This window comes from Carettochelys insculpta, chromosome 3 (assembly GCF_033958435.1).
Source record: "Carettochelys insculpta isolate YL-2023 chromosome 3, ASM3395843v1, whole genome shotgun sequence".
Taxonomy (NCBI): Eukaryota; Metazoa; Chordata; order Testudines; family Carettochelyidae; genus Carettochelys; species Carettochelys insculpta.
The window spans coordinates 151,395,377-151,413,749 of record NC_134139.1 but is presented as its reverse complement, the minus strand read 5'-3'; the positions used below and the strand labels follow the sequence as shown (position 1 = coordinate 151,413,749).

The window sequence follows — 18,373 nt, the reverse complement described above, 5'->3', positions numbered from 1 at the left end:
GCCAATTTTACTTCGTGTTTCATTTCAGATTTTTCTTAAAATGCATATTGCCCCTCACGGCAGCAATGCCGCAACCTTCCTGTTCCCTTTCAAAATCAAGACTTTATTAGAAACACAATCAAAACACAGATATAGTATCATATCCCACAATGCACTGTGTATATTAAAGGGGGAGTTAGCCAATGTTTCAAGATCACCTTGTTTGCTCTTTAGATACGAGTTTTTCATTGTTCGGCTTTTAACATAAGAACATAAGAATGGCCATACTGGGTCAGACCAAAGGTCCATCGAGCCCAGCATCCCATCTGCCGACGGTGGCCAATGCCAGGTGCCCCAGAGAAGGAGAACAGAAGACAATGATCAAGTGATTTATCTCCTGCCATCCATCTCCTGCCCTTGTTATGAAGGCTAGGGCACCATACTTTATTCCTGGCTAATAGCCATTTATGGACCTGACCTGCAAAAATTTTTCAAGCTCTTTTTTAAACCCTAATAGAGTCCTGGCCTTCACAGCCTCCTCGGGCAAGGAGTTCCACAGGTTGACTGTGCGCTGTGTGAAGAAAAATTTCCTTTTATTAGTTTTGAACCTACTACCCATCAATTTCATTTGGTGTCCCCTAGTTCTTGTATTATGGGAAAAGGTAAATAATTTTTCTATATTCACTTTCTCCACACCATTCATGATTTTATATACCTCTATCATATCGCCCCTCAATCGCCTCTTTTCCAAACTGAAAAGTCCCAGTCTCTCTAGCCTCTCCCCATATGGGACCCTTTCCAAGCCCCTAATCATCTTAGTCGCCCTTTTCTGAACCTTTTCTAATGCCAATATATCTTTTTTGAGGTGAGGAGACCACATCTGCACGCAGTACTCAAGATGTGGGCGTACCATAGTTTTATATAGGGGAAGTATGATATCTTTTGTCTTATTATCGATCCCTTTTTTAATAATTCCTAACATCCTATTTGCCTTACTAACTGCCGCTGCACACTGCGTGGATGTCTTCAGAGAACTATCCACTATAACTCCAAGATCCCTTTCCTGATCTGTCGTAGCTAAATTTGACCCCATCATGTAGTACGTGTAATTTGGGTTATTTTTTCCAACATGCATTACCTTACACTTACCCACATTAAATTTCATTTGCCATTTTGCTGCCCAATCACTCAGTTTGCTGAGATCTTTTTGTAGTTCTTCACAATCCCTTTTGCTTTTGACTGTCCTGAACAACTTGGTGTCATCTGCAAACTTTGCCACCTCACTGCTTACCTCATTTTCTAGATCATTGATGAACAAGTTGAACAGGATCGGTCCCAGGACTGACCCCTGGGGAACACCACTAGTTACCCTCCTCCATCGTGAAAATTTACCATTTATTCCCACCCTTTGTTTTCTGTCTTTTAACCAATTCCCGATCCATGAAAGGACCTTTCCTCCTATCCCATGACCACCTAATTTACATAAAAGCCTTTGGTGTGGGACCGTGTCAAAGGCTTTCTGGAAATCTAGGTATATTATGTCCACTGGGTGCCCCTTGTCCGCATGTTTATTAACCCCTTCAAAGAATTCTAATAGATTAGTTAGACACGACTTCCCTCTGCAGAAACCATGCTGACTTTTGCCCAACAATTTGTGCTCTTCCATGTGCCTTGCAATTTTACTCTTTACTAGTGTTTCTACTAATTTGCCTGGTACTGATGTTAAACTTATCGGTCTATAATTGCCAGGATCTCCTCTAGAGCCTTTTTTAAATATTGGTGTTATATTGGCCGTCTTCCAGTCATTTGGTACCAAAGTGGATTTAAAGGATAGGTTACAAACCACTGTTAATAACTCCGCAATTTCACATTTGAGTTCTTTCAGAACCCTTGGGTGAATGCCGTCTGGTCCTGGAGACTTGTTACTATTCAGCTTATCAATTAATTCCAAAACCTCCTCTAATGTCACTTCAATCTGAGTGAGTTCCTCAGATTTGTCACCTAAAAAGGCTGGCTCAGATTTAGGAACCTCTGTAACATCCTCAGCCGTGAAGACTGAAGCAAAGAAATCATTTAATCGCTCCGCAATGGCACTGTCTTCCTTGATCGCTCCTTTTATATCTTTATCATCCAAGGGCCCCACTGCTTTTTTAGCGGGCTTCCTGCTTCTAATGTATTTAAAAAACATTTTACTATCGTTTTTTGAATTTTTGGCTAGCTGTTCCTCAAAATCTTTTGGGGCTTTTCTTACTACATTATGACACTTAATTTGGGAGTGTTTATGTTCCTTTCTATTTTCCTCACTAGGATTTGACTTCCACTTTTTAAAAGCTGCCCTTTTCTCTCTCACTGCCTTTTTAACATGGCTGTTTAGCCATGGTGGTTCTTTGTTAGGTCTCTTACTGTGTTTTTTTATTTGGGGTATACATTTAAGTTGGTTTTAGATGTTCATCATTTATCAAAAATAATTAGGAGGATTTTTTTTTTATTTGACTTTTCAATTATAGCATTGAGAGCCACAAAGAAGTCCTTAAAGAGACACGCAGGGCGCTGGAGGCACAGGTTGCAGGCTCTTGCTTTATATCTTCGCATAAAGCCTCAGAGCCAATCTGCTGATCTCCTTGGCTGCTGTTCTTTCTTGTCAGGCACTGTAAATGGAGTTTCATGCCTGTATTTACTTTTAAAAATTTTATTTTTATTAGTCCTGGCACTTCATCATTTACCTTTGTTAACATCCTGCAGATGAATGCCACTGTGTTAATTGTGCTTTTATTAACAAATGAAATTGAAAATATCAGTAGTTGCAACTATCTTCAGCAATCACATCTCAAATGTTTGGCATAAAGTACTTCCTGTTTGGATAGCAGCATTAATTCTTAATTCTAATTTTTGTTGTCAATACACTTAGGGTGTCTACACGGGCACAAATCTTTGAAATAGCCATGCTAATGGCCATTTCGAAGATTACTAATGAGGTGCTGAACTGAATATTCAGCGCCTCTTTAGCATTAGGACACTTCCGGCCGCGGCGCTTCGAAAGCACACGGCTCCGTGCGGCTACATGGGTACCTTTTGAAATCTCCTTATCCTGATCACTGATCGGAATAAGGCGATTTCAAAAGGGGTGGGTCCGTTCAAAAAGGACCCCCGTGTAGCCGCGCCGAGCACTTTCGAAAGCGGGGCTTTCAAAGCACCGTGGCCAGAAGTGTCCTAATGTTAATGAGACACTGAATAGTCAATTCAGCACGTCATTAGTAATCCTCTAAATATGGCTATTTCGAAGATTTGTGCCTGTGTAGACACAGCCATAGTCTTTGGTCCTGTCTTTCAGAGTGACAGATTTCCTAGGTCAGTGGCAAAACTTATTCAGGCAAGGTCTACACTAGGCGGAAAAATCAATTTAAGATATGCAGCTCCAGCTACGAAAACTGCATAGCTGAAGTCAGTACATCTTATGTCGTTTTTTGCTGCTGGCTCCACATTGGGGGTTTGATGGGAGAAACTCCATGACTGCGAGGAGTACCAGGGTCGGCAGCAGTGCCCTGATTATTTGATTTAGCACGGCGCCACTAGGCATGCTAAATCGCACCCCAGAAAGGCAATGACCAGTGTGTCAATCTTCCAGTAAGTATAGACGCCCTCAGTTTCCTTTGTTCCACCAATGGGGATTGTCTTAGTCAATAGTTATTTATCATCTCTGGCCAGAATTCTAGTGCTTTCTCACGTCACTACTTGTGTGTAGACCTTGGTTCTCACATATTTATCACAATCCAGATTTTTAAAAGTTGAAAAAAGCACCTAAATGCCTTTGAAAACACCACTACTTGCCTAAATACTGTTACTGTTTCTTAGGTGCCTGAGCAAACAGCACATAAAGGACAAGATTTGCATCTGCAAGTCCTTCAAACTTGGGACTAAGGAGTGCAATATCCCACTTAAAGAGCTCTGGATGGATTGGATGCTCACTCTCGCCCCAAAGCAGACATCCATCTTGACACCCACCACTACCTCAATGGTTGGGCACCAATACCCTTCTATGACCCCATCCAAGAAGCCAAAGAAGGCTCACAGAATAGGGTCACCTACTCCCTCCAAGGTAACAGATGGGCTATCAGGTGAGCCAAGACCCACAGCAGGCATTTCCTCCTTTGGTAAGTGGCACCTCAGCTCATGTCAATTGCTGCAGCCTACTCATACCTTACCTGGAAGCCCCAACACAGATGCAGACCTCAGTCACCTCCAGGTGCCACTGACACTGCTTGAAGCCCTCCAGACTGCTCAGAAGTTTCTAATGCTCCTGATGCTGTTCACACCAGTCCCAACAGTGCCCAGATATTGGGTTAAACTTTCCTTCAGAACTTACCACCTATCTTTGCCTCAGCAACACCAGTCCCTGTTGCAAAGGATGTCCCACCATTGCCTGTGCACTCAGAGTCATCGTGCTTTGGCACTAGGGAGGCAGATGTAGCAGACCCTTTTGCAGTCAGGGGACTTTGGGCATCAGCAATAGGATTTGAGGCACAGTTTGCTGGTAACTTGGTGCAGATCCACTGAGGCATGCACTCCCCGGCAAGAACATGAGGACTGACCCCAAATGTCACCAGAAGTTCAGTGAAAATCCCAGCACTGATCAGAAGACTGGAGCCACTTGCCCCACCAATGGTCTCTGAGGAGGGTGTCACCATACTCAGGGATATCCCCTCCCCCCCCAGCAACTGACATGCAACACCTCAGCTGCTGAGGCTGGGCTGCTGCTGTGGTGGCGTGGCAGGGGCTGACCTGGGAAGATGGCACTGCTGCTGCGGCTGTTCCTGGCGCCCAGGTGCCTGAGCCATACATTGACTCGTTCTGCATTCATTGCAAGAAAACCTGACCATACAGAACTAAACTGGGGAAAGGTTGGACTGACTTTCGGCACCATGCAGCTCTGTCAGTCCTACTCTTCAGGCAACATAATGAATATTTAATGGAATATGAATGGAGACAAGGAGACAGTGAGAAGCACAATGCACGTACAAGATGTTCATAGATGAAGATATGCTCTACAAAGTGATTTGAGTGATAGCTTTTATCCACAAGGAAAAGATGAACAGGGTATCAGAAAATATCTGGATATGTATCTGTTCCCCATAATTTCTACAGAGCACTGTTAAATAAATAGCAATGAATATGGAAAAAAAAAAAAGGTGGTTCTGCCAAGAGGGCAGGGGACTGGACTTGGTGACCTCCCGAGGTCACTTCCAGTTCTATGAGATGTGTACCTCCAGATCCTCTTCCTTGTCCTGCTATGGGTCACAAAGTGTAAGGTGCAAAGCCACCACCATTAGTCATTAAAGTCCCAAGAAAGAAGTACATCCTGCTCTACTAATCCAAGCACAACCACAGGCACCACTCAATGCGAAGCCGCCGCACCATCACGACCTGGTGGTTGGGTAGCAATTACTTTTTCTATAGCTCCAGTATGGAGCAAGGTTCCCTAACAAGGGGACAACCTCACAGACCATCAGTACCTCCTACATCTCCCGCACTGGAATCTGCCTCATGACTCCAGGCACAGTGAGCAGCACCATGGTACACGTGGAACCTTTCAGTTCACCCAGCCTTCCCAGCCTGTCCACTTGGTTTCAGGAGCCTCAGTAAGGCTAGCGGCCTCAACATCCCAACCCTTCCAGTGCTCAAGGCTTCAGAGTAAAAGACCAACAAGTCCAGGTGGATTGGGGAGTGGAGGGAGGAGAACCACCTGTTGGACTACCGATAGGTGCCATGGAACCCAAGGGACTGGAATCTTTCTTACTCTCACCAGATGAGACCATCATGGGGCACGCTCACTTGGGGTGCTCAGAATGCCGCCAAGGCACACCAGGAACTGCTGAAGAGTCACTTCCAACCTGGGCTTGCAGGCAGAGGATTTGGAGGAGCAGGTGGATTCCCTGTTCTATGTCCTTTCTTCCACAGCCCCTGCCACCTCATGCAGGGGTGTCAAAGGCTACCATCACCCTGTGACAAACTCCCTCCTCCTTATCCCCCTTCTCCAAAGGATAGAATGTAAATACTTTGCATCAACTAAGGGGGATGAGCACTTGTTCTCTCACATGGACTCTAATTCCCTGGTGGTCAAGGTGCTTCACCAGAGGGAGCATCAGGGCAACCAGGACTACCTTCAAAAACAAAAAATCGACATTTGTGAGGGTTCTAAACATGGACCCTCAGGAATGTTGAGACCCTACTGCACTTGTCAGTTGACCTAACAACACTGCATTAAGTGCTACATCTTTTGTGAAGGAAGAATAATTAATCTGACATAGGAGACAAGTTGTGTTGATGGGAAGGACCAAGTATTGTCACTATAGACAGTATTAGGTCAACACAGGCTGTCTTCTGTTGACACACCTCCTTCCTGTACCAAGCTGTAGACAGAAGCTTGAGAAAACATCTCTGGAATAGGATCAGAAGGCAATGTGCTCATCTGTTCGGGCTGAAGGAGAGAAGTGCAAATTTTGTTTTGAAAACATGATCATTTTATACGTAACACTGACAACATGGGTGGGTGGCGGGAAGGCCGTATCAAGAGCAGAATTTCTACCTAACAGCTTGGGTTCATAAATATTCCAAATGCTGTTTACAACATGCTATGTTATTTTTAGTGTTTTGTGTACACTTGTTTACTGTAACCCAGGTGTGGGGAACTTACCCACTTGCTGGGTAAATCCAGCCTGCTGCTTCCTGGGATCTCACCCACAAACCTCAGGACTCGCCATACCAGACCTCACTCAGTGGCCCAAAATGATGCTGAGGCACACCAGAAACTGCTGAAGAGAGTCACTTTCAACCTTGGCTTGCAGGCAGAGGAGCTGGAGGATTCCCCGTTGGACCCCCTTTCTTCCACAGCCCCTGCCACCTCATGAAGGATTGTCAAAGATTACCACCACCCTGCCACAGACTCCCTCCCCCTGCTCCCTATCTCCAAATACCTTGCCCCAACTAAGGGGGGGGTGAGCACTTGTTCTCTCACATGGACCCTAATTCCCTGGCGGTCCAGCTGCTTCACCAGAAGGAGCATTGGGGCGACTCCCCCTCCCCCCAAAACAAAGGCTCCAGGAGGCTGGACCTGTTTGGGTGCAAAATGCATTCACGTTCCAGCCTCCAGCTGAGTGGCCGGGGACGGGGGCGGGCGGCTGCGGCGAAGGTCTTTTCGTTCTGCTCCTCAGCTGGGGGCCACGCGGCTGGGGCTTCTCACTTGCACGTGGCCCCGACGGATCCGCCCGCGAGTCACCGGCGCGGCCCGGCAGTCCCTGCGGGGAGGCCGGCAGCAGGCAAAGCAGCGCCGGCACGCAGCGCGCCCAGGCGGGTGCAGGCTGGGCCCTCGTGACAGGCCGCCGCGGCGTGGCGGGAGGAGCCCGAGCGCCTTGCGCGCAGCGGGCACGTGACGCAGCCGCGGACATGGCGGCGCCCGGCGGGAGGGCGGCAGAACGCCGGCTGCGCGGTACCCCGGGCCGCTGACTGCAGCCCGTCCCCCCTCCGCCTCCCGCAGCGGCGTTCTGGAACGCTGCGAGCCGCCCCCATGTTCCTGCTGCGGCGCCGCCGCGCGCTGCCGCCCGCCCCGCTGCCCTGGCGCCGGCGCGCGGGGAGCGATGCCACCGCGCCGCGCTGGGACGTCCTGGTGATCGGCGGCGGCCACGCCGGGACGGAGGCGGCAGCGGCGGCGGCTCGGACCGGGGCCCGCACGCTCCTCCTCACGCACAAGTTCGACACCATCGGTAACCGTGTCCTCCGGAGCCCGCGGCAGCCGCAGCCGCAGCCGCAGCCGCGTGGGTTGCCGGGTGGAGGGGCCCCCAAGCCGCCTGATCGCAGGGAGGCCGGGCTCGCGGCCGCCGAGCCGAGAGAGGTTTCCTTGCCCCCGGTGCTGTGGAGCGGCCGTTTAAGCCCCAGGCCTGCCTTGCGCTTACGGCTTGGCTTGTCATAAGTGCAGCGCCAGAGGGTTGGAAAACTCCCCCCTGGAATGTGCAGTAGCTAGGCTGATTGCCCCCCAGCCCCGCTTTGAGTCTGCCCAGATGGGGCGAAGGTGGAGGGAAGAAGGTCTCCCTAAACTGGCTGCCACTGCTTGGGTGGTTGGAGTTTGTACATCATGGGAAGAAAACTTTCCATTGCTGTAGGATGTTTGTCTCTGTACTGCTATAATGGCATAGCTACAGTGGTCATGGTCAGCTTATATGAAGTTTAAATATAGCTATTCCTGTACTCAAGGAAGAGAGCACTTCCCTTGGCTTAGTTAATTCAATTCCCCAAGAAGCAAGCAAGGACAGAAGCTTTCACACTAACACAACACTGCTTATACTGGAGAAGGAGGAGGCGGGTAGTTGGGTTTGACTACGTCTAAAGAGATGTCTCATTTTTCACACGCTGGAAGGACACAGTTATACCAGTGTAAGTCTGTAGTGTAGACAACAATTTCTCACCAGGGATCTTAACTACTAGCTAGCTGTCCTTGAAGCACTATCCTTGGCTAGCCAAAACTTGAGTGACTATATTGTCCTGGTATTATGATTATCCAAAATGACTGAGCTTCATTAGCAGGATTGTGGCATGTAGAGTCCATTTCCTTTAGGAGCTTTGCATATGTGACAAAATCCAGTGGATTCTCTGGCCATCCCAATATGTCTCTAATCTTTAGTAATTTCTGTGATGTTGGCTGAACACAAGACTAGCAGCGAAGATCCGTGCTCTAATGTCAGTTCTGATACTGTGATCTTGTACTGGATTCTTGCTAACTATGAATAATAAATGGTAGGGTTCTGAAAATGTGAAGCTGTCATTGGCTCATGTTCGTGGTTCTCTTGTGTTTTATCCAGGGCAAATGTCATGTAACCCCTCCTTTGGTGGCATCGGAAAGGGGCATCTTATGAGGGAGGTAGATGCCCTGGATGGGTTGTGTGCTCGGATCTGTGATCAGTCTGGAATTTTTTACAGAGTGCTAAACCGGGGCAAAGGGCCTGCTGTATGGGGTCTCCGAGCCCAGATTGATAGGAAACTCTATAAAGCAAACATGCAGGTGAGCGTGACATGGCAGTGGGAGAAAAATAATGGGGCAAAATAAGCCCGGGAAATGTTTGTCAAGGAAGATGGGAGACATGTAAAACCTGGGTGTAACAAATAACCAACTGTGGGTCTGGTGTTTGCATTTTTAAAAGGATGTTGAAAAATTGAGAGGGTGCAAAGAAAGGACGAAATTAATTTCAGATTGGAAACTATTTTATATAATGTGAGACTGAAAATCTGTTTAGCTTATCAAACAAAATCTAGAGGTAACTTAATTATGGTGTATGAGTAGCTTTGTGGGGAGAAAATATTTGGTAGCAAAGGGCTTTTTAATTTAGCAGTAAAGGACATGACAAGAACCAATGTCTGGAAACTGAAACCAGACAAATTCAAATGAGAAACAAGGCACAGTTTTCAAAAGTGAACATGATTAACCACCAGAGAATGGGAAAAGGTGCAATTTCCAAGTCTTCAAGATGGGAAGCCCATTGCAAGATATTTTTGTCAAAAACAAATCATTTATTTCTGTGTAGGCCTACTGGCTAAAAAGGTCTTGCCTATGTTGTAGATTATATTAAACAATATAATTGTTTCTTCTGATTTTAAAATCTACTAGTTCTTCATTTTTATTTAATAAATCCCAAATAGTGCAGATTGGATGTCCTAGACAGTGAGTTTCACAAGAACTATGACATGATCTGGTAACAGATTGGGAAAGAAATGGGTTGAAGGAAAATAGCTCAGAAGGGAGGCTGTTGCTGAATGTGTTTGCAAAGAAATTATGGGATGTTTTTTCGGGGGAGGGGACATCCACTTTAGTGATGTGTGGATAGACATGCAATACTTCTTTTTTCATGGTAGAAAGAAATCCTTAACACACCACTGCTGACTGTTCATGAGGCTTCTGTAGAGGATATTATCCTGATGGAACCAGAGTCAAACCATCCTGGGAAATGCCAAGTCTGTGGAGTCATTCTAGGTATGTCCTCAAAGCTCAGGGGTGTTTCCCTGGGTTTGGTACATCTTGGTCCTAAATGAGACTGTGAGAGTACACCTAATACCCCAAGTTATCTGGGTGGCTAAAAGGATAATGAGTCTTTCTAGTGTAGGTAAAGTATGAGCAAAACAATTTAGTTACAGGTGTGAGAATTAGGTGATTTGGGAAACAGATATAGAAACTTTTTTTTTCTAGACTGGTCATTAAGAATGCATCCCAGGCTGTCTGCGAAGATTTTATTGGGTTCATTAGGTGGGCCATAGGCAAACTCCTGTCCCTCTAAAAAGCATCTGGTTTCTCATGCATGTTCTCCACATCACAGATGTCACCATCGCATGTAGCACTAACTGACTCCTTGGCTGGTAGTCTCAGCAAGATGGAGGACTGCATGCGACTGGCCCCCAGAAATGGGCTTTACAGGGTAGCCATCAGGCATGAGAGAAGTAAAGAAGCAATTCTTCATTCTGCTTGTCTTGTACTTGTCTGGTTGGTATCCTGTCTCTGTGTAGGCTATTATTAGTGCAAGACCAACAGCTTTTTCCAGTAGTAACATGAAAATAAACAGCTGTGCACTGATGAGATCTTTTATTTTAAACTGTTTCACGCTTGTAAATTCTTGAGTTTCCTCTGTCACTTTCCTGATGAGGATCTCGTCTGTGGATTAAATGTTAATTCTTCCCCTCAGGAAGGAATTCTAAACAGTCAAGGACCTTCCAACTGTCCACGTCATTAATTTATGTCCCCAACTTTATTGAGCTTTGCCCTGGTTACCAACACTTGCTCTTGTTCCCTCAGACAAGGATGAGACAGTACTGGGAAGGTTACAAACATAAAACTCTGGGGAGATTAAACTGCACCTAGGGTATGTTTCCATTAGTTTACTTTGTATTGACAAGAGTCACCACAAATTCAGTGGAGGATATGATTATTTCTCTAACCTGATTATGCTCCAGAGGATGGAAGCAGAGTCCATGCTGGGAGCGTCATCCTGACTACAGGGACATTTCTGAGGGGAATGGTCTTCATCGGATTAGAGAAGCATCCCGCGGGGCGGTTAGGGGATCAGCCTTCCATTGGGCTGGCGCAGACTTTGGAGAAACTGGGATTTGCTGTTGGGAGGTTGAAGACCGGGACCCCACCTCGACTGGCCAAAGACTCTGTTGACTTCAGCAAGCTGCAGAGACACATGGCTGACAACCCTCCTGTGCCATTCAGCTTTCTCAGTGAGGCCGTGTGGATCAAGGTGGGGCGGAATGCTAACAATGCACGTGTGCTTGAGCTGTGTTGGAGTAGTGATCCCTATATTGCTGTGATCAACACTATCATGGCAATGTGTGGGAGGGGTCTGCTGGGTCAGGAAGCTGTCTTGTCAGTGTTGGACCCATGCACTCTGCTGTCCCATTACCACACCTTGATGACTCAGAATTTAGCTTTTCTGAAGCATCAGCTCTTCAATAGGAAGGCTAAGGCCAGCTGGAATGCCACGGGCCTCCACTCCATTCCCATCACCTTTCTTGCATTATCTGTGCTGTAATTGGGTAGGGAGTGGATTGATTAGACCGGAGTATATAGTTTCAAGGCTCCTGAAGTTTTACTGCTCCCTGCCACTGATTCGCTGTTGAGGTTGTTTAACGTTGCTGAACATCTGTGCAGAGGGAATGACAACGCTACCCCCTTTTCTGTGCTGCGATGGATGGTGGGGAACGTTTGTAGAGATTGTTGAGGTCTTTAGATGGAAAGTGCTAAATAAAAGCAAAGTATTATTGTTGGATTAAATGGTGATTCTTAGTGATCCCTTGTCAGCCAGAAGATCAGGTCTCATGCTACCTGACTCACACGAACACCAAATTGAAGGAAATCATTCACAACAACTTGCACCTGAGCAACCATGTACAGGAGACAACAAGAGGGCCGCGGTGAGTATGGGGCATTCTGGAGAGATCTTTGTGTAGTGATCTGACAGCATATGTGAAGCTCTCTGGGTTTCCCTTGTGTGGCTTCTGGGAGGCCTGTTGTCACAGATTTCTTCTCTCCACACAAACACCCTTCTTCTGATGGCTGTTCCCTGTTACAGATACTGTCCCTCGCTTGAATCCAAAGTCCTGCGCTTCCCAAACCGCATTCATCAAGTGTGGCTGGAGCCCGAGGGTCTGGATTCCAGTATCATCTACCCACAAGGGATGTCAATGACTCTGCCGCCAGAGATCCAGGAGCAGGTTATTGCATGCATCCGTGGCTTGGAGAAAGCCAAGATGGTGCAGCCAGGTGAGTGAGGGTCAGAGCACTCCAGCTAATGTGAGCTGGCTCTTCCCAGACCAGCTTTCAACTTTAGGTACTGCAGGGGGAGTCTAAATAATAATGGCATCTGGAAGCGTGGAACACTGGCACCTTTATTCTGTGGAGTGTGGGGGCGGGTTATGAATTACTTTCTCTGATTACTGACTGGTTTTGTGTGTCTGGTTTGCTTGTAATAGGCTATGGGGTTCAGTATGACTTCCTGGATCCCCGTCAACTGAGCGCGTCCCTTGAGTCCCATCTTGTTCAGCGGCTCTTCTTTGCAGGACAGATAAATGGCACCACAGGCTATGAAGAAGCTGCAGCCCAGGTGAGCAGATTTGGGAAGGCATGTTCCACTTTGAGAGGAGAAAAGGATATTCCCTGCAGCTATACTGCATTAGATAGTGTCATGTCGCTCTCCTGTAAGTGATTCCAGTGCTCTGGATTAAGTAGCCATGGTGACAACCTCCAGGCAGTCTAGCCAACAGTGAGGCTGCAAGGTAAAAGGGTGTCATGGTGACTGTCAGATGGGGAGAACAAGAAGGAGATCCTCAGAGCTTTGGAAGAGCTGTGGAGACTCTTCTTTCCCAGCAGTAGAATAAAACCAGTGGGGCTGTTAAAGCCTCACAGACCATCACATACCTCATGTGACACTGAGTGCACTACACAGATCGAGTGGCTTGTATTTGGCCACACGTGTGGATCAGGTTTGTGCCGTTGTGGTGTGGCAGCAGCCCCACTGACCATTTTGCTTTCTGGCAGGGAGTGATCGCGGGAATCAATGCCGGCCTGCGGGTTCGTAGCAAGCCCCCTTTTATTGTTAGCCGCACAGAGGGCTACATCGGAGTCTTAATTGATGACCTCACCATGTTGGGCACCAATGAACCGTACCGCATGTTTACCAGCCGAGCAGAGTTCCGCATGTCTCTGCGGCCCGACAACGCAGACAGCCGTCTCACTGTCCGAGGTAGGCAGTCACTTCTCCTGCTGATGTTCACAGCCCTGTCTGCACCCTCTCTCGCTCACATGCGCTTTCTCTGTCAAGGGTTCGAGGAAGCTGGCTGCGTGTCCCAACAGCGATACGCCAAAACATCTCGGATAAAGGCTGCTTTAGAGGAGGCAAAAGCTGTACTAAAATCTCTTCAGTTCCCTGCCATCAAATGGTCCAGTCTGGTTCCAGAGGCTCCTATAAGCATCACTCGAAGTTCACCTGTCAGGTAGAAGCTACAGATAGTCCTTTTTGTCTGTCCAATGTGTGTCTGCAGCAGACCCCTTTTCTTTTCTCTTCTCTCCCTGAACCTCAGTTAGTAAATCTGGTTCCCTGGAGGCCATGTAGTGGCAGGCAGCCAGCCTGTCTTTAGCCACAGAAATATAGAAGTAGCTGTGACAATGTAGCAGTTTCTATGCAGTGTGCCTAAACCCTGCTCTGGAGTAACCAGGGAAATTGTTATGTAAAGGTTCTCCCCTCTTTCTTGTTGCTCAGCGCTTGGTGCCTCCGCTGACAGTAGTGACAGGAGGAGGTTACAGTTTGACTGTGAGGGCACTAGGAATCTGACTGAAACCACCAACTTATTTTACCAAGGCCAAGTGGTTAGCAGTTCTTGGTCACTGTGGCCCTGTTCCTTCATCTGTTCCCTCTTCACCTTCCCTTTTGTCATTTTTCAGGTCAATATTTAAAAGCTTCTCTAGCTACTTTTCAGTTTCAAGCTTCCTTAGGTGCCATTATGTAGTCACCTTTTCCCTATTGACCTACCCACATGTCGTCCACCACCACCACCACTAGAGTCGCTCTTCCTTACTTGGTGGTGGCAGCAAAAGAGGACCATTCCATCTCTGAACTGAGCTTGCCAAAGCTAAGTTCAGTGGTTTTCACCGTGAGTGGCTGTGAACCCATTCTGGGTAATTTGCAGCCTTGCTACAATTGAAACTTGTGCTTGGTTTCACAGTGCTCTGGACATCCTTCAGTATCCAGAGGTCACCATGGGGGTTTTGGCAAGAGCTGTCCCAGAGCCCCTGAGAAAGTTTGCTGAATGGAGAGAACTGTCGGAGAGGCTGAAAATAGAAGGTAGGAGACCTGCTGGTCCTTCACAACCAGATCCTCAGTGGTTTTAGAGTGCATTCGATAGCAAATGAGCACAGCAGAAACTCCTGTCGTCTCTGCATGGATTTCAATGGGGAAAGAACTCTTGTCACTTTAGCACAGGCCCATTCATCTCTGGCCCTCCAACTACCTGGGGAGGCTTCTGTTCTCCTCCTCCTGGCTTTGAGAGCAATGTCTCCATATTCATTCAGTATTAATTTTTATCTACCGTACCATTCAACCAATGCCTTGCAAGCTGCCCAGGGGACCAGCTTCTCCTGGTGTGAGAGGAACTTTATCTGTATTTATTCATTTCCATTGCAAGCTGAATTGGTAACATTTCCAAAGCCGCTATAGGAGTTAAGCTCCCTAGTCCCTGAATGCCTAATTCTCTTTAGTAGTCTTGAAGATCCCACTCAGAATTCCAAGTGGGGGGCGGGGGGCGAGAGCTCCTGTGCTGTAAATGTAATGTACCTTTATTACTATGCTCTCTGTGCCCCACAACGCCCATTGCAGCTATTTATGAGTTGCATGTAGCCAACCAGCAGCAAGAGATAGACGAAGTACGTCGAGATGAAGCTCTCCAGCTGCCAGAGGACCTAGATTACTTTGCCATTCACACATCGTTGTCCAAGGAAGTGCGGGAGAAACTGGACTCCATCCGCCCCCAGACGGTGAGGCACTGGGTCTGGGTAAGAAGGAATAGTGATGGAATCCCCTCTAAGCACCAAATGCTTCCTTGTCTGTCCAAGTGTCTACCTGTGTGTCTGTCGCTGGGGGTAGGGAAAGGGAGGAGGGAAGGGAAAGGCTACACATTGGGTGTGTGTATTTTGAAGGCTGGATGTTCTCCATGTGATTTCTGACTATTTCTGTCTGCAGATTGGAGCAGTCAGCCGCATTCCTGGAATTACACCAGCTGCTATTGTTAACCTACTGAGATTTGTGAAGACCACTCAGCAAAGGACAGAGTATGCAAGCCATACGAGGACTGGCAGACCCCTACAAGATGGAAATACATTTGGGCAGGGTAAATGTCAGAATTCGGGCTTAAGGTGTGCTTCATGAGGAGGAACCAGAGAATGGCTTTGTTATAACACCTTCACGAAGGAGAGTATAATCTGTAAACAGGAAACAGATGGGTATGATGCACCTAGAACCCAAAATCATTGTAGCTGTCCCCTACGGCTGTGTCATCAGGTAAGCTGAAGCAAGCTGCCTGGGAGCTGCTAGAATCGGCAGGAATCTTAAGTAGCTCATCAGTGTGCCGTGCTCCTCATAAGTTAAAATGAAATGGTGGTGGGGATATCAGTTGGCCAAGGACCTATTGAAAAGCATTGCTGGAAAAAAATCACTTCTCTGAGATATTGACTAGGGGGAATGTGTTGCCTTGTTGAGTAGCATGAGATGTTAGTGAGAACTTGGTATCCAAGAGCCTATTAACTCTGCTTATTGTCTTTGGTAGCACTTGGCTTTGTTTCCAGCTCTGCATAGCTGGTGCTGCCTTTGTTTTAATGTGATTTCACCCAACTGGACACACACCTGGTTATAGAACAGATTCGTAAATACTTGCTTGATTGTAACTCTTCCCTGGGCTGACGGTAACATTAAGACACAACTCTCTGGGCCTCACATTTTTCACATTAGCTTTGGAAGGTGACTCCACTGGCAGGGCTGGCTTCCAGTCTGATCATGGAGAGAAGTTAACTATCAAGTTAGATGGAGCTTTAGGAACATTCATTTCCTTTCTGGAAGCCATTAACTCATGCCCAGCATATAGAGTGAGCAATGGTCACATCCAAAACATGGTGGGATGGAAAGATTTAATGTTTGGTTGTTCTCCATCAATTGTTATTTCTCAGAAAAATGATAGTGCAGAATGTCACAGCCAAGGCTGTAGGACCTGGAGTCTCTGTTCTAACATACCATCAACGGAGTTGTATACCAACTTCCTATCAGTTATACCTCTAAAACCCAGTAAAGACAATGAGTTTGCCTAGGCTGCACTGACTGATTTGATTTGATACTGGCAGGCAGGTGTGAGAAAGAGAGAACCCAGCTTTACTTCCTCTTTGGGTTGAGTTTGCAGGGTTGGCATTTGAGAGACAAAACATCTTTTTACTTTATAAATGTGAGAAAAATATAAAGTCTCCCCTCCTCTGAGCCACTTTTGCAGGTGTCTTTCAGAGCAGAACTACATTGCTAGGCCAGATGTAGGACAGCTTTGGAGTGACTGCTTTTCATCTGCACTTGGCTTCTTGGGGTATCGAGGGCAGTTGCCAGTTCCTTGTTGCAAGCCTGAATTCACCTATGTCAAAACAGGAGTTCAAGGGTGTCTCTTGCCTGTTTGAAAAAATAAAGGTGATCCACTTTGTTGCACATCTAAACACTGGGACTATAAAACAGATCCATGATGGTTTGGGAGATTGCAGTTAATTTTGGAGCAATGTAGTGCACATTGCTAAGGATATGCAGAGCTTAAAATACCCATTTTCCATGGAATATAATGCAGAATTAATAGTACTACAAAGAAACTCAGTGCATATGACTTCCTGTGTGCCTGTCCTGTTAGTTGTTTTCCCTGTAAGCCTTTGAAGGGCATATATGGTCTCAAACAAATACTGGAACTTGTTAGCACAGGTATATATTTTATGTTGGAACTGGCTGTGCAGTACATGCCTGGCTGTGGGCCTTTCTCTTCCCCCTGCCTCCATGTTAAACAGAGTGCCTTTAAAAAAAAATGCTTAACAATTAAGCGTCTTATGGGTTGATTACCAGCCCTGGGAAGTAATGAGGATGTCTCTGAAAGCAGTGAGTGAGCAGACTTACTGATTGTCCCCAGTATCCAGTCCTCTTGTCAGTTCTTAGCTGCTACAAAACAGGTGGGGAAAGGCACCTTGTACCTAGGCACCATCCTAAGTAATATGAAGAAACCCTGCATTTTTAAACTCCAGCCATCCAGCAGTGGGATAGTGTGCAGTGCAAATATTTTACTCTGATGTGAACAACCTAAAATAATAGCATGTAGTAAAGTACATCGTGGCTGTACCTCAAATGTGAGCAAATGCAAACAAACATGAAAAAGCAAATGCTGCAGCTTTGTTTAGCCCAGTGGTTTGTGTGAGAGCCCAATACACATTGATACTGTGTGCAATCTGCAGTTCACTGGGGTTCCACCTGTGGCCGAAGTATTCCTTGTCTGCCTCCCTCGCCCATGTGCCTCTCACACACTGGGCCCTGGAGCCCCCCACTTCCTCCTCCTTTCTCCAGACATTTTCAGAGCACCATGAATTGGCTGATTTGCACTCTGTCCCTGCTCCTCCCCCTCCTTCTCAGAGGTTGAATGCCAAGAATCAACTGTTCAAGCGGGGGGGGGGGGTGTAAATGGGTGGGTGAGTGAATCAGGTGATTCATGGTACTCTGATAGTGCTGAGGGAGGGGGAAGAGCAGTGCAGAAGAAGCACGGGGGCGGGGGGCGGAACGACACAGGCTGCACGTGGCTGCAGGTTGCCCATGTGGCCCCCTGAGACAAAGGAGCCATTCATGCATCCCACTTACTGATCTTGGTTGCCCACTGCTGACTTAACCTGTAAACTGTGCAGGGTAGAGATTATCTCTCACTGTGTGTACAGTGCCTACCACAATGGGGTCACCAGCTCTCTTGGAATTTCTAAGATGATATTGCAGCCTCAGTTCATGAGCCTGGCACTTGGTTGCTAGTGGAAGGCTCAGGGTTTCTTCCCCTCTGCCTGAGACACAGCTGGGACGCATCTCTTTGAACTTCATTGTTATAATACCAATTTCATTCTAGCCGGAGTGTCTTGAAGTTTAACCTTCTGTTGTGTGAGTTGCATATTGTACTTAGCACTTACAAAAATTGACCAGAAACTAGACTGGCATGAAACCAGTGGGCATGGTTATTGAATTCATTGGCAGTATGCCAGGTTACAGCAGCTGTTCTGCAGTTTGCTGGAAAAGGAGCATGTCATTTCTCTGCCAGTGCTCTG

The 18,373-nt window shown here is 47.0% G+C and overlaps 1 protein-coding gene across 2 annotated transcripts; it reads left to right on the top strand.

Moving 5' to 3' along the window:
* Window positions 1–7,420: 7,420 nt before the first annotated feature.
* Window positions 7,421–17,730, top strand: MTO1 (mitochondrial tRNA translation optimization 1). 2 transcript variants are annotated; one of them, XM_074991014.1, is made up of 12 exons: window positions 7,421–7,736; window positions 8,829–9,028; window positions 9,877–9,994; window positions 10,966–11,255; window positions 11,816–11,928; window positions 12,087–12,277; window positions 12,487–12,617; window positions 13,052–13,256; window positions 13,335–13,506; window positions 14,236–14,354; window positions 14,886–15,043; window positions 15,249–17,730. In XM_074991014.1, exons 1-12 carry the CDS (start codon window positions 7,541–7,543, stop codon window positions 15,432–15,434), a joined length of 2,079 nt encoding a protein of 692 aa, XP_074847115.1. In that variant the 5' UTR covers window positions 7,421–7,540; the 3' UTR covers window positions 15,435–17,730. The 2 variants fall into 2 exon arrangements, with proteins under 2 accessions (XP_074847115.1, XP_074847116.1); XM_074991015.1 differs by lacking the exon at window positions 7,421–7,736 and adding an exon at window positions 7,786–8,403.
* The last annotated feature ends 643 nt before the right edge of the window (window positions 17,731–18,373 follow it).